This window comes from Dipodomys ordii, unplaced genomic scaffold (genome assembly GCF_000151885.1).
Source record: "Dipodomys ordii isolate 6190 unplaced genomic scaffold, Dord_2.0 Scaffold18, whole genome shotgun sequence".
Lineage (NCBI taxonomy): Eukaryota > Metazoa > Chordata > Mammalia > Rodentia > Heteromyidae > Dipodomys > Dipodomys ordii.
In genome coordinates this window covers 9,272,849-9,287,755 of record NW_012267234.1, presented here as the reverse complement: position 1 = coordinate 9,287,755, position 14,907 = coordinate 9,272,849, and the positions used below count along the sequence as shown (strand labels likewise).

The following is a 14,907-nucleotide window of genomic DNA, read 5'->3' as shown; positions in this document are numbered from 1 at the left end:
TTTGGTTGGTCATGGGGCTTGAACTCTGGGCCTGGGCTCTGTCCCTGCACTCTTCAGCTCAAGGTAAGCACTCTACCACTTGAGCCACAGCGCCACCTCAAAAAATTTTTTAAGTAATCATAAAAATGTTTTGTTTGCTGGGCACTGGTGGTTCATGCCTATAATCCTAACTACTCAGGAGGCTGAGATGTGAGGATCTTGTTTCAAAGCCAGCCTGGGCACAAAAGTCTGTGAGATTTTTATTTATTTATTTATTTATGGGTCCGGTCATGGGGCCTGAACTCTGGGCCTGGGCGCTGTCCTCAGCTCTTCAGCTCCAGGCTAGCATTCTACCACTTAAGCCACAGCACCACTTCTGGCTTTTTCTGTTTATGTGGTGCTGAGGAATTGAACCCAGGGCCTCATGCATGCAAGGCAAACACTCTACCACTGAGCCACTTTCCCAGCCCTGTGAGATTTTTATCTCCAATTAGCTACTAGAAAACCAGAAGCAGAGCTGTAGCTCAAAGTGGCAGAGTGCAAGCCTTGAGCAAAAGAGCATAGGGACAGCACCCAGGCCCTGAGTTCAAGCTCCATAATCAACCAAAAACTAAAAACAAAAATGTACTGTTATCCAGTTCTCTTTTCCATTTCTTGCCAGTATTGGGACAAAACCACCATGTTAACATAACTCGTTCACCCATGTTTACTATGGGATAGTTTTCCATCGCAGGAACAGTGTCAATATCATCAGTCTGCTTGCAGACGAATTTATGCCACTTGAGTCATGCTACTATCCCATGCTGGCTTCCATGTGGCAGGCCAGACAACAAAACAATCAGAGGCCCTTCACCTGACTGTTCTTTGTAAGTAGGCAAGATCCCTCTAAGGAATGAAGTCAGACCCCTTGCTGAGGAAGCAGATGGTGGCTTGCTCTGCTGAATGAACTCAGGGCTGAATCTCTCACAGCAAACCCCTCCACAAGTCCACTGCTGCTCTCAAAGCCCAGGAAGAGGAAAGGAAAGGCTGCCTTGGCCTTGCAATTTTCACATTCTTGAACACATCAGAGCACCTCTGTTTGAGTTAAAAAAAAAAAAAAAGACCTACCCTTTAAGACAGTGAGAGCTAAATATTTAGTCTAGGAGGCAGAAGCCCATCATTCTCTCTGCCCAAGGAAGCAAGACCTGCAGCAGATTGCCCTTGAATCTTGAAAGTTCACTTCACCACCTCCCAATCACAGTCCTGGCTAAGCGCATCAGCAGTGTCTCACTTCTCAGGACCTGGATGGGGAGGGGGTGTGTGCAACAGTAAGACTCAAGATGCAAAGGAAAACCAGCATTCTACCATCACTGAGCACTCTCGGTATGCAAAGCCCTCCAAGTGGCACACCTCATTGCAGTTAATTATTACAGTAACTTGGTGAGGCAAGTGACATCCCCTTTTTACCCTTTAAAAAATTGAGGCTCTTAGAGAGACTTAAGAGAATTCCCCAATATCAATTACAGAAGTTAAATGACAGGCTGGGGTTTGATCTGTCTTCTGATTCCAAAGCCTTACATCCTTACCCATTGGACTACTCAGCTACAACCTAGACAGGGAAGTACACAGTGATCTTTACAATGGCAGAATACTCTATCTTGGGTCATATCTTCAAAAGTGTTTGCTGCTGAATGGCAGCAGGCTCCACATGAATGCATGATAAATACCAGACAGCAGAATCTGGTGAAAACTCAAGAGGGCACAGAGGGTCAGATGCCACCGCAACTGGGCAGACTAACGAGGACTCCACCCAGCTCAAGCTCTGGAAGGCACTTGGCCCACCAATAATTAACCAGCACTGAATGTCTATCATGTAGGATGAGTGAGGACTTTCTGGTGAATTCTGGCTGCTATTTTAACACACACACGCACGCACGCACGATTTTCGACACAAATGAGTCAAAGAGAAGTTATTAGAATCCATCAATGTCAAGGTTGATTAACTAGAGAAATCTAGAGACTAATAAGTAGGTCAAGAATTCGGGTTCCAACTTGCTAAGAGTTGTACCCTCTGCCTTCCAGCCCCAAATTAAGTGACACCAGTGTGTTTAACCCAAACCTTCCAAGTCCAACTAAAGGAACAAGCCAGAAGTTACTAAGCACCCAAGCAAAGGCAGCAGTACTCTCAGAAAAGTGAAATACTGATGTGTGCCATGTCATCACTGAAGACATTCTGTTCCCTCCAGTTCTGGTTCATTTCTTTATAGACTCAAAGTTTACTGATCATATTGTCAAGACTAACTTCTATGCCCTTTCTGTTTATCCCACCTTGTAGGAATCTAGCAACTCACAGAAAATACAGCTTGTCTTCATGTATGACGTAACAACTGTGCAGACTTGAAATGAGAACAACTTCTAATTCTACAGACAAAGGTCTAAATGTCCATCCTCTCTTGTCCCCAGCATCTTCTGATAACCACAACCTCTGTGTATGTGATTTTATGTGTGTGTGTGAACATGCGTGCGTGTGTGCACACATGTGCGTGTGTTCCAGTCCTGGAACTTGATCTCAGGAACTAAGCACTGTCCCTGAGCTTTTTTGCTCAAGTCTAGCACTCTACCACTTTGAGTTGCAGCGCCACTTCCAGTATTCTGGTGGTTAACTGGAGATAAGAGTCTCACAGATTTTCCTGCTTGGGCTAGCTTTGAACCACAATCTTCAGACTTTAGCCTTCTGAGAAGCTAGGATTACAGGCATGAGCCACCAGTGCCCAGCTGATAACCATAACCTCTTAAACTCACTAACCAACCCAATCTAGAGAAGCTGAGAGAAGCTGCCCTCAGAAGAAGCTGTCAAGATGATATGGGCCATTAACTGGCTAAAATCAGACTCTACTTTTCAAAGCATTATTCCCTACTCCCTGGGATTTGTTGAGAAGTTTTTACCCATTCTTCACCCACTTACAAAAAAAATAATACAAATTTATAAGTTATACTCCTAGGATTCTTTTTCTTAAAAATACTTGAGAGGATATATATTATAATAAACAATAAACATATGACCCAACATTCTCACTTGTCTCTTTAATACACTCAAAACTATTCTGCTTAGGAATTTGGTTGCCTGTAATCCTAGCTACTCAGGAGGCTGAGATCTGAAGATCATGGTTCAAAGCCAGCCCAGATAGGAAACTTCATGAGACTCTTTTTTTTTTTTTTTATAATTTTATTTTTTTTGCAGGGGGGGTCCAGTCGTGGGGCCTGAACTCTGGGCCTGGGCACTGTCCCTCAGCTCTTCAGCTCAAGGCTAGTATTCTACCACTTGAGCCATAGCGCCACTTCTGACTTTTTTCTTTTTGCTTATGTGGTGCTGAGGAATCGAACCCAGGGCCTCATGCCTGCAAGGCAAGCGCTCTACCACTGAGCCACCTTCCCAGCCCCCTTCATGAGACTCTTATCTCCAATAAACCACCAGAGAACCAGAAGTGGCGCTGTGGCTCAAGTGGTAGAGCACTTGCCTTGAGCTGAAGAGTTGAGCAACAACACCCAGGCCCAGAGTTCAAGCCCCTTGACAAAAAAAAAAGGGGGGGGATAAAATTATATCATTCAGGTATGCAAAATAAGTATAACTCAGACTACAAGCATAGACCTGTTTTTGTTTGTTTTTGTTCGTTGTGGAGCCTGAACTCTGAGCCTGGGCACTATCCCTCAGCTCTTCAGCTCAAGGCTAGCGCTCTACCACTTGAACCACAGTGCCACTTCTGGCTTTTTCTGCTTACGTGGTACTGAGGATCAAACCCAGGGCTTCATGCATGCCAAGGCAAGCACTCTACCACTGAGCCACCTTCCCAGCCCCATAGACCTGTTTTTTACTGACATTACAAAAGGAACCACAGGCCACTCCTGAAAACAAAAATACAATCAAAATTTTGTATCCAAAAAACCATGCTCCACATACTTCTATATACATCCTAAAAGGACAACTATGGCTGGCCAGCCCCTAATGTTTAAAAAGCAATTCCAAAATCATTGTCAAGGAGTCACTGCTCCTCCTAAGAATCCTGAGTTCTTTAACATACTGAATAAATTATAAGATCAATAGTTGGCTTTTTCTTTTCCTTTTGGAAATAGGATCTTGCTATGTAATCCAAGCTATTTTCAACCTCTACATCCTCCTACCTCAGTGTCCTGAGTACTGAAATTACATATGTGCCACCATGCTCAGCTTCCAATGTTTTCTAAATAATTTCTTGCCATTTCTCAGGTGATTTCAATCCCTTCAAGCACCTTCCCATTTCTTTCTCATTACCAAGAGGAGTCTTACCGAGATCTTCCACCAAAGCAGTTTGTGCTGGGAGGTTGATGCCGGTTCTCCGAACCAATGGATGTCCCACTGGATTCTCTAGAAGATGACTGTGATCCTGGAAAGGAGATCAATCACAAAGACAGACAGACAGAGAGACCGAGAGGGAGAGAGAGAGAGAGAGAGAGAAAATCTCAACCCTTGTTTGGTAATTGGCTACCAAGCACAGAACTTCCACTATTAAGTTCTTCACCACAATGGGCTATGGACATTCTGCTAGCTATAGCTGCTGGCAGGAGAAGGAATAGGGACAATTGTGTGTGATTTAATCTATACTACAATAGGAGGGTTGAGCCTAGGAAACAGCATCTCTTCTCCAAGACACTCAAGAACATCAAGGGTACTAATGAGGGCTAGGAATGTAGCTTAGTTTTAGAGTACTTGCCAAGCAAGCATGAAGCCCTGGGTTCAATTCCTCAGTATCACATAAACAAACAAACAAACAAAAAGCCAGAAGTGGCTCTGTGGCTCAAGTAGAGCACTAGCTTTGAGCACAGAGAGACTCAGGGACAGTGCCCAGGCCCTGAATTCCTGAATTCAAGCCCTAGGACTGGAGGAGGGGAGCGGGGAGGAAGGTACTAATGAGCAGTCTGCCACATTAAGTGAACTGCAACCTCACAATTGTGAGACAAAGAACATAAAGTTAGGAATAAGGAATGAGGGCATTTCTCCATAGTGGAGAGATCCTTTAAAAAGCCAAATGAGACAGGCACTGGCAGCTCACACCTGTAATCCTAGCTACTCAGGAGACTAAGATCTGAGCATCACATCTTGAAGCCAACCCAGGCAAAAAAGTCCTTGAGATTCTGCTCTCCAATTAACTACCAAAAAGCTGGGAGTAGAGCTGTGGCTCAAGTAGAAGTTTTGAACAACAACAAAGACTCAAATGAAATCATTCTTCAACTAAAGCCCTTCTGCTTCTCAGAATGAGGTTCAACATCCTTGTGATGGCTGCATGATCTGAGGAAAACTACCCCTCCAGTCTCATCTCCATGCTCCTCCTCCTTGTTTCCCAGGATCTGGTCACCCTGGTACCTCTGTTTCCATGTGGGCCCAGCACCTTTTTCCCCTGCACTCGCAACCCAGCCTATCTAAATGTCTCATAGACTCTTCCTTGGTTTAGATGAAATCCTCCAGGGTACAAGAATCTCAAACCACCCTGTATTTTTCTTTCATGGCTTATGTTTCAGGGTCAGTTATGTAATTACTTGCATGTTTACCCATTTGATGTGACTTCTGCCCATGACCATCTGGACAGCACCTGGACTGAGACTTTGGACATTCCAGGTGTTCAATTATGTATATCTGTATTGAATGAGTGCATGAGGTGTGTTTTCCTCTATGCAGAAGTACCCCAAGTGCCATTCAGACTGGTGGAGGAAATCTTGTCAACAGTCAAAATCTATCCAACCAGATTCTACCCACCTACCTTTGAATTAGAATCCAAATTTTACCCCCCTTGAAACTCAGAAAAGTGCCATGGTTACAACACATCTAACAAAATTTTTATAAGAAAAAATTATAGAGAAACCCAACCCTTTGCAGACCTTAGACTTCATGAAATAATTTCCTGCTAAATCCAAAGCTGACTAATTTAAGACTAAATCAGAAGGAACATTCTATAAATCCCCAAAACAAAGCAGAAGACATTCCCCAATCTCCTTGTTTCAGTCTGCCTTTTTTTCCCGCTGTTTTTGGGATGGGGGATGAGACAGAGACTCTAGGCTGCCAGCCTGTCTTTTGCTGCTGTGTAATTGTAGAAGTACGTGTTGTCCCCTCCTCAACCTATACCAAAAGGCAAAAACTTGTCCTTCTCAGGAAGTACTTCTTCCAATACTAGGGAGAAGAAAACAGGCCAAAGTCATATTTGCTAATGATATTTTATTTTCCAGAGTTTATGTGGGATGAAAAGGCATTTTTTTCTCTTGCTTTCAATCAAAAAAAAAAAACACAAAAAGATGTGACATTTATTTTGGTCCTTGATCAGAAAACTTCTTGGAAATTCATGTCACAATTTTGATCTGGAAAGCTAAGGAGAGTCAGAGCTAGACGTTTGCCAGGAATGATTGTACAGTACTCAAAGTGAGACACCAAGCTCTCAGAACCTCATGGTCCCTACCCTGCCTCGTCCTGCTTCAGCCCTGGGGAGCAGGGTGACACTTACCATCTGTCACAGCACTGCCATTAGGCACACTTCCCAGATCAACAGTTGGTCCATCCAGGAAAATTGTCAGCTCTCCACCCGAAACAACACTGCCTTTGTTCTCTGTCTGCAGGTTCAGGGTCAGTTGTGTATTCTCCACTGTTGGGCACAAAATGCAATATGGTTAAATTAAGTCAAATGCACCCTTACTATCCATAGGATGTTGCACTGGGTCTCTCCAGCTCCTTTGGGCATCTGAAGCTATTTTTGGTCAGTTTCACTGAGGGTCTTGGTGAGTTTCTACAAAATAGACACTGGTAATTTGGAAACTAGTTCTTTCAAGAGCCAAGGGGTGTGGAAGAAGCTGAAGCATCTGCCCCTATCAGCATTTTGGTGAATGTAAGTGTGCCACCTTGGAAGTGGATCCTCCACTTCAGATGAGCGTAACCTAGGCAACATGGCCACTACTACCTCCTAAGAAGAGATGCCAGGCCAGGCTGCGCCAAACTGTGGGCACACTACAACTATGAGAGAAAGCATGCTGCTTTCATTTCTCTGAACAGGGAATGTCCCCGTTCCTATCTCTAGCAGACCCAAAACCTAAATGTCTAGCAAAGCAGTACAGGAATTAATCAGGCAGATGCTGTCAGGCATACTGGATTCAAATCTTAGCGCTACAACCTAAGAGCTGAGTAGCAATTCGCAAATTACTTAACCAAAGCACTGGTCTCCCTGCCGGCAAAACAGAAGAAATCATAGCACCTTTTACAGAGAACAGTTTGAGTACTTTAAAGAGCTCCAACAAGCTTCTATTTTTACTATCACCTGTTGACTTTCCTGTCGGCTAAAGAGTTCATTTAGTCTATAGTCACCCTTGATCTTTCTGAGACTTTTATAGGCTGTAGTAACAAACTCCATGAATCCCCTGATAAGCCACAAGATGATCACAAGGATAAATAGCCTATCTTGTTTCTAGGACAACTCCCAAGGACTTTTTGCATCACTGCTGGCACTGAGATTGCCTTCCTAATATCTCAAAGCTTATTGGTTTACAAATGGAAGGTGGGCATTTACCCCAATTGCTGGAGTGATGCAATGTTCAACAGCAAGGTGGTGGGCACAAGGCCTCCAGCTGCTGCATGCCCTCAATCCTGCTCTTCTGACAGTCGCCACAAGCATCATCTGAATTGTCTTCTCCACAGTCTCTCCTCAAAGCTCAATTGAACTCTTCTATCTACCTTGCCCACTAATGTCTCCAGCAGATTTGACACCCTTATCAAGTTACCCTATAACCTTTTGAGGTAGGGTTCATGTTCAAAATGAGCTACTCAGGAAGAAGAGTCTGAATGTTTGAGAACATAACAGGGTTATTTACTAACGAGAAAGCCAGAGAGACCCTGGCAGCCATCATCACCAAGTAGTCAACTTTAGCATCTCTAAGAATACTCAGTTCCTGCTGGGATGGAATATGAAGTACCTGTCACTTGTAAAGTCCTTTTGCTAAAAGCACTTAATCTAAAACCTATTCAAGCCTCTGAAGCTACTTCCCAGTTCACACGAAATAGGGACAGGCTAAATAATAACCATGAGACAAGCACACAAATCCAGAATATAGACCATCTCTAGGATAATTTTCCAGGATTCTTGGGAAAATCAATAGTATTTAATACATTGTTATTCAAACAAAAAAAGTGAGGGAGGAAAGGAAGGACTCTTTCTAAATTAAAGAACAAAAGTGTATGTCATGGATGATTGTTTTTTTTCTTTCTTTTTTTTTTTTTTTGAGGGGCTTGAACTCTTGGCCTGGGCACTGTCTCTGAGCTCTTCAGCTCAAGGCAAATGATCTACCACTTGAGCACAGCACCACTCCCAGTTTTCTGGTGGTTAACTGAAGATAAGAGTCTCATGGACTTTCCTGTCCGGGCTGGGTTTGAACCACAATCCTCAGATCTCAGCCTCCTGAGTAGCTAGGATTGCAGGCATGAGCCACCTGTACCTAGTTATTATTTTCTAAACTAAGTATTAGATGACATTTGCAGTTAATGTAAAGTTTCTTAGGTTCAATAACAGTACCACCATTTTATATATAAGAACATCCTATTCTTAGGAAATGGAGAATAGATTATGAGTATATCTATACTTACTCTCAAGCGACCTTTTAGAACAGGCAAAAGGTTTTAGGACAAAGTGTCATGGTATCTTCAGTTTATCTTCACTAGGTCAGGAGAAGATAAGCACATAGCCACACATTCACATGTACAGAAGATAAAACAGATGCTGTAAAAAGTTAACTGTGGCCAGGTGCTGGCTAATGCCTGTAATCCTAGCTACTCAGGAGGCTGAGATCTGAGGGTCACGGGTCAAAGCCAGCCCAGGCAGGAAAGTCGGTGAAACTCTTATCTCCAATAAACCACCAGAAAACCGGAAGTGGCGCTGTAGCTCAAGTGGTAGAGCGCTAGCTGAGGGACAGTGCTCAGACCCAGAGTTCAAGCCCCATGACCGACAAAAAAAAAAAAAAAAGTTAACTATGGATCTGGGTGGAGGGCACTTGGGTGTTCATTGCAGCACACTTTTAGTTCTCCTGTATGCTTGCAAATTTCATAATAAACAGTTGGAGAAGGGATTTTTGAAATTGGTTAGGCTATTAAAAATTAAACCTCTGAGAACAGAACGCCTTATTATTCTCTCCAAAAGAATTTTTTTTAAAAAAACCTGAGCCAGGGGAACCCTACAATGCATAATGGGACTAAAGAAACCATTAGCTAATTGAGTGACAGACTGGAGCACACAGACAGGCTGAAAGGCGTAAGTGTGGCTGGAACGCATACACTGGAATCTTAGTTATAAATAGCGTCCTCAGCCACCTCACCTCTGAGCCCTCTGGTTTCACTACAGCCATGCTGACATCTCTACAAAGGCCCTTTCTCTTCCAGCAAGTCTTCCTACTGCTTTTGGAGGCACAGCTCAAAAATCAAGAAACCCATGGGGGTTGGGGTGTAACTTGGAGGTAGAGCATGTGCTTAGTTAGCATGCATGAAACTTTGAGAAGGAAGCAAGCAAGCAAAGAAGGAAAGAAATGAGAAAGAAAGAAAGGAAAGCCATGCAAAAGTGGAAATAGGAGGGCAATTTCCATAACTGGAAATGCTTTTAGCAAAAAAAAAAAATGCTCATCCACCGCTCTAAGCTTGGCAGGCCCTGCGCTAGCTGGATTCTTGAAGCTTATATATACTTTGTACTGAGCACCCACATTCTATAGTCACTGTGATTCTACCAGAACAAAATATGAGTATCCGTACTCCAGAGGTGTGAATATTCTAATTGGAAGAAAGAGAAAACATGGTATAATCTGTTAGAAGATGGCAAGTACAGTACGAAAAAAAATGAAAACAAGCATGGGGGTCAGAGAGCTTCACTGAAAGATGACTGGGGTAGAAAGTCTCATGAGAGAAGTGACAACTGAGCACATGGCAGAGGCATGTAAATAGCCAAAGGAAGAATAATTCTATTCTAGGCCGAGGAAAAAGCAAGTTTGAAGGTCCTAGGTGAGAGCTTGTCAGGCTCATGTGAGAAACAGCAGAGAGGCCAGTGTAGATGGAGTAAAGTAAGGAGAGAGAGGAGCGGGAGATGAAGGCAGGAGGTAATGGGGCCGAAGCATTAGCCCTGGAGCCCTTGCAAGCCCTCGGTGTTCTCCATGTAAGTGGGCTGCCACGAGAAGGTAGGAAGGGAGAAGATCCTACAGAAGCACAATCCCTCTGGCTGCAGGACAAACAAGGGTTGATGCAGACCAGACAAACTAGGAAATCACTGTGTAACACAGACCAGAGGAGAGGGTGACCTGGGCCAAGGCAATGGCAATATCTTCCATTTGTCTTAGAAAATTCAGCCTTGAATTTTTTGTTTTTGTGTTCCACTTTCATAGTTTGGTCTGTAAAAGGCTTTTGTGGGTAACATTTCACATGTGACAGGGGTTATTTTATTGAAGCAATGGCACTGACATTCTCTTGGGTTTTCTCTCCTTATGAGATTCGATTTCAAACAAGTAGTCTGGAAATCCAAATGGATTACTAGTGTGCTCTGGACCATTATAGAACAACATTTTGTGTTTGGTCTACATCAAAAGTGGTCTGCCTAAGTTACTCTTGGTTATATCTAAAATATTTTTAATATTCTTTACATAAAAATTGATGTTAGGTTTTTAAAGCTTTAGGGGCTTTATCTATTTTTCCAAGTCACTTAACTATTTTTTTAAGTATTTGGGAACTATAGATGTGGCTCAAGCAGTAGAATATCTGCCTAGCAAACATGAACCCTTGAGTTCAAACTTCAATACTAACAGAAGAAAAAAGTAACAACCAAAAAAGTATTTTGTCCCTACTTCGTAATTTTATCAAAATAAAATATATTGAAAGCAAGAAAATTAAAAAGAAAAAAGGAAGAAAACTTAGGACTCAACCTCCTGTTTGGTATAATGTTAGGAAAGACCCATGACTCCCCACGGAGCACATGAGCAGGCCCTACAAACCCTTTGGACAATTCATAGGCAGGGACAGCAAATAAAAGGCCAACTGAGGGCATGGCTAGAAGAAATCAGATTCAATTAGAGCCAAACAGAAAATGATAATAATAATAATAATCATAATAAACATTCTGCTGGCAAGAGACTTCAGGTCTACCAAAAAAGCCAAAGGCATGAGGCTCATGCCAACTTCAGCAATCAGCCAGCATCCTTTTTTGTTTATAGGACTGCACTCTTTCTTCTTATTCTAAGTACCAACCAGTTACTAGAACCCCATAATGCTACTTTATGAAGATCGACAGACAGTGGTAAAGCTGGTATTAGAATCTGCGGGAATGAACCTGGAAAATCTCAAGGACAGTGTCAGGCAAGGCCTTTAATAGCCAGCCCACCAAGACACACAAGCAAATGCCAGGTTCCCCCTAATGGAAATGCATACCACCACGCCAAGAACAACAGAGAACCTGGATCAGGACAAGCCCTTAGATCCACCCATGAGTGTACAGAAGCAGAGTGATGTTAAGCCACATTTCAGGGCAACACTAACAAAACCTAAAATGAGGAAAACCAGACAGGACAAAGTGTTCCATTTCGTCAACAAGAGACTCAAAGCGTGAAAAGGAAGGAAATCCTTAGGTTAGAAGACTTGTAAGGACCTGATGGAGTGGCTCAAGTAGTAGAGCACTTGTTTAGCAAACAAAGACCTGGCTTCAAACCCCAGCACTCTCTTCTTTTTAAATTTTATTTTAATATGTTAGCATTTTCAAAATTTAAAAACATTAAAAGAAAGAAAAAAACAAGTAAAAGAAAAGGAGAGATTTGAAAGACATAGCAATTTTGTTTGTATCCTGACTTAAATAAACCAATGGCAGAGAAGAAGAAACTTGCACAAGTGGAGAAATATAAAAACAAGTTAGATTGCTGCTAAGATAAATAAGTACCATTAGGGTTTTTTAGGTATGAAATTAACATGAAGGTTATGAGTTCAGGTTGGTAGGTTGGTTGGTTGGTTGGTTGGGTTGACTAACTGGTGTAGAGATTGAACCCAAAACTATAGGTATGCCAGGTAAATGTTCCACCACTGAGCCACACCTCTAGCCCAAGATTATGATTTTGAAGAGCGCCCATCTTTCAGAGATACAGACAGACATATTCATGGATGAAATAGGTCTGGGGTTTACTGAGCCAGTGAGCATGTGGTGGGCAATTAGATGAGACAGGAATGGTTGTTTGAAGATGTCTGCTGAGCTGGGTGAGAGGCACACATTGACTACTTTTTGCACGTGGGTGTTTTCATGTCTGCTCCATATTTTCTTCACAATTTTCTATTTTCCCCCAGGCTAGCATACCTAAGACACAAGCAGCAACTAAAAAACTTGAAAGAGTCAACATTACACACATAGCTGGAAATACCAAAAGACAAAAAATACAGTGGTCAAGCTGTTTGGGGAATAACTGCTACTCCTATTTTCCTAGCTTCAAAGCTTTGGATGTACAAGTGGCTTCAGGTTAACAATGTCCTATTGCGAAGACTTGGTACACATAACAAGAATGAGTAATACTTTTCTAACAGTTACTTTTTCACTTTCTTGACTTGGACTTTATAATGTGCTGTTTGCAAGTGGTATTAATAAGTATAGATAAATAGGGTACGGAAGTTGCCCTCATTCCAACAAAAGAAAAAAACCTACATAATCCATAACTGCCAAAAACATGCTACTAAAAAGTGATTCTATTTATGAAATTCAGAACTCTTGCCCAGACAGTTTCATAGTATGGTAGGAAGAACTTTCTGATTAAGGGTCTTTTATTATCACTATCTCTAGCACACCAACAAAATAGGGCATGGAGCACTATGTTGAGTTTTGGGTTGGTTTTGTTTTTTGAACTGCTAAAGATAGAATCCAGGGCTTCATACACACTCTAATGTATTTGTCTTATATTTTTTTAAAAAAATTGCTTTCTTTCTGTTCCTGTTCACAGGTACGGATTTACCTGGAAATGTGAGAAAAATGAAATGACATAAAAGTAGAATGCTTATATAAGGGAGACCCAGAATTTTAGGGTTAAGTAGTGTCTCTAAAACCTAATGAAGCTAGAATTGATTTGGCCTTCACAGAGCTGTTCCATAGAACCAGCCTCCTTCCTTCTAGCTCCTTCTGCCTTTAATCCCACAAGTCCATCAAAACAACGTGAAAAGAAACAGAGCATTCATTAACAGGTCAGTGTTCATTCTACACATAACTGCAAAACACTGGTGCACAGAGGAACGGAACCAGAGGAAATTCCAGAAGGGTAAAGAGTAAATAGTGTCCTTTCTATTCCCCAGGTCCCTGTAACCTGGTACTCACAGGCTGGAGTCTACCCAAGTTGAAAGAGAGCACTCTTTCACATCCTCTTTGCAGTCAACAAAACCAGAAAATTCAAGGTTTACCATTATGAGCTTTCTCTGGCACCCAACTGTAGCTATAACTTAGTAAGTATAAGTCTTTCCTACCTAGCTGGAATCCGGTTGTAAAAACTGGAATGCTTGTTGGAGTACCAAGAATGTCTTTGCTTTGACCACCTTTCCTCTGCCTCTAACATGCATGCCTTGGCAGGTTCTTCTCAGAACACAGTGGATAAGGGTCTATCTTGACCTTGAAGACCCTCTGTTGTTGTGCTGCTGGAAATCTACCCTTCATCATACCTTACTATTTGGGTCTACTGTGGGCTCCATTAATTCTTAAGAAAATGGTTTCACTTTACAAAACCAGTTTATAAGTTTTGTTTTCTCTCTTTCTTATTCATTTATTAGAGAAACATCGATTAGGCACCCACTATCTGCCAAGCATTGCTAGGGGCTAGGTTATGATAGAGGAGAAAAGCACATGTTCTGCTGATTACTAAGTGATCAGTTTACATTGATTGCTAGCAGGCAGCCTGAGGTTGGGCAAGCTTTAAGACTGAGCCACAATCTAGGAAAGCCTGGAAATTAAAGGACATTTAGTAATACATCCAGCCAGAGCCCAGGTCACAGACTTACCTCAGGCAGAAAAGGGGAAGAATACCCTTAACTCACAAGTCCACACAAAAGAGCTTAAATGATAGTCAAGAGGAAGAAAGGCCAAACAACAAATTCAATAAAATAATGACAAGAATGATCAATGAAATAAAGGAGATGATGTACAAACAGCTAAATTCATTCAAAGATACAAACTACTAGAGATTTTGACCCACTGAATGAACTAGAAAAGACAATAAAAGAGGAATTCAATAAAGATAAAGAAATCTTGACAGGGGAAAAAATAGAATCCTGGAAATGAAGACTCAATGGTCCAAATAAAAAACTCAATCAAGGGGCTGGGAAGGTGGCTCAGTGGTAGAGCGCCTTGCATGCCTGAGGCCCTCGGTTCGATTCCTCAGCACCACATAAGCAAAAAGAAAAAAGCCGGAAGTGGTGCTGTGGCTCAAGTGGTAGAGCGCTAGCCTTGAGCTGAAGAGCTGAGGGACAGGTCACAGGCCCAGAGTTCAGGTCCCATGACCGAACCCCAAAAAAAAAAACCTCAATCAAAATCCTCTTTAATTGAACAGAACAAGCTGAAAATAAGGCATCAGAAGTTGAAGATAAAGTGGAGGCATTTGATTAGTCAAAGACATTGAAAAAAATAACAAAGAAGATATTAATGGAATTCACAAAGACATTGGGGAAAAAAACTAGGAGGATATGAATGGAATTTACAATGGAAAATTAATTCAACTTGAATTAAAAAGCAAGACACAATCTGGGTGCCAGTGGCTAATGCCTATATTCCTAACTACTAAGGAAGTCTGAGATATAGGAATTGAGAGTTAAAACTACAAGACTCTTCTCTAAGTAAATAGTAAAAGGCCAGAACTGGAGGTGTGGCTCAAGTGGTAGAATACCAACCAATAAAAACCTAAGCA

General features: G+C 42.0%; 1 protein-coding gene across 1 annotated transcript in view; it reads right to left on the bottom strand.

The window, feature by feature from the left end:
• The window catches only part of Wwp2 (WW domain containing E3 ubiquitin protein ligase 2), a 110,632-nt gene that overhangs the window by 62,379 nt on the left and 33,346 nt on the right, over window positions 1-14,907 (bottom strand). The window contains exons 4-5 of the mRNA XM_013012888.1: window positions 6,486-6,623; window positions 4,283-4,379 (exon numbers count right to left, since the gene is read on the bottom strand). Coding sequence (XP_012868342.1) covers window positions 4,283-4,379; window positions 6,486-6,623 — 235 coding nt within the window. The remainder of the gene's footprint in view (window positions 1-4,282; window positions 4,380-6,485; window positions 6,624-14,907) is intronic.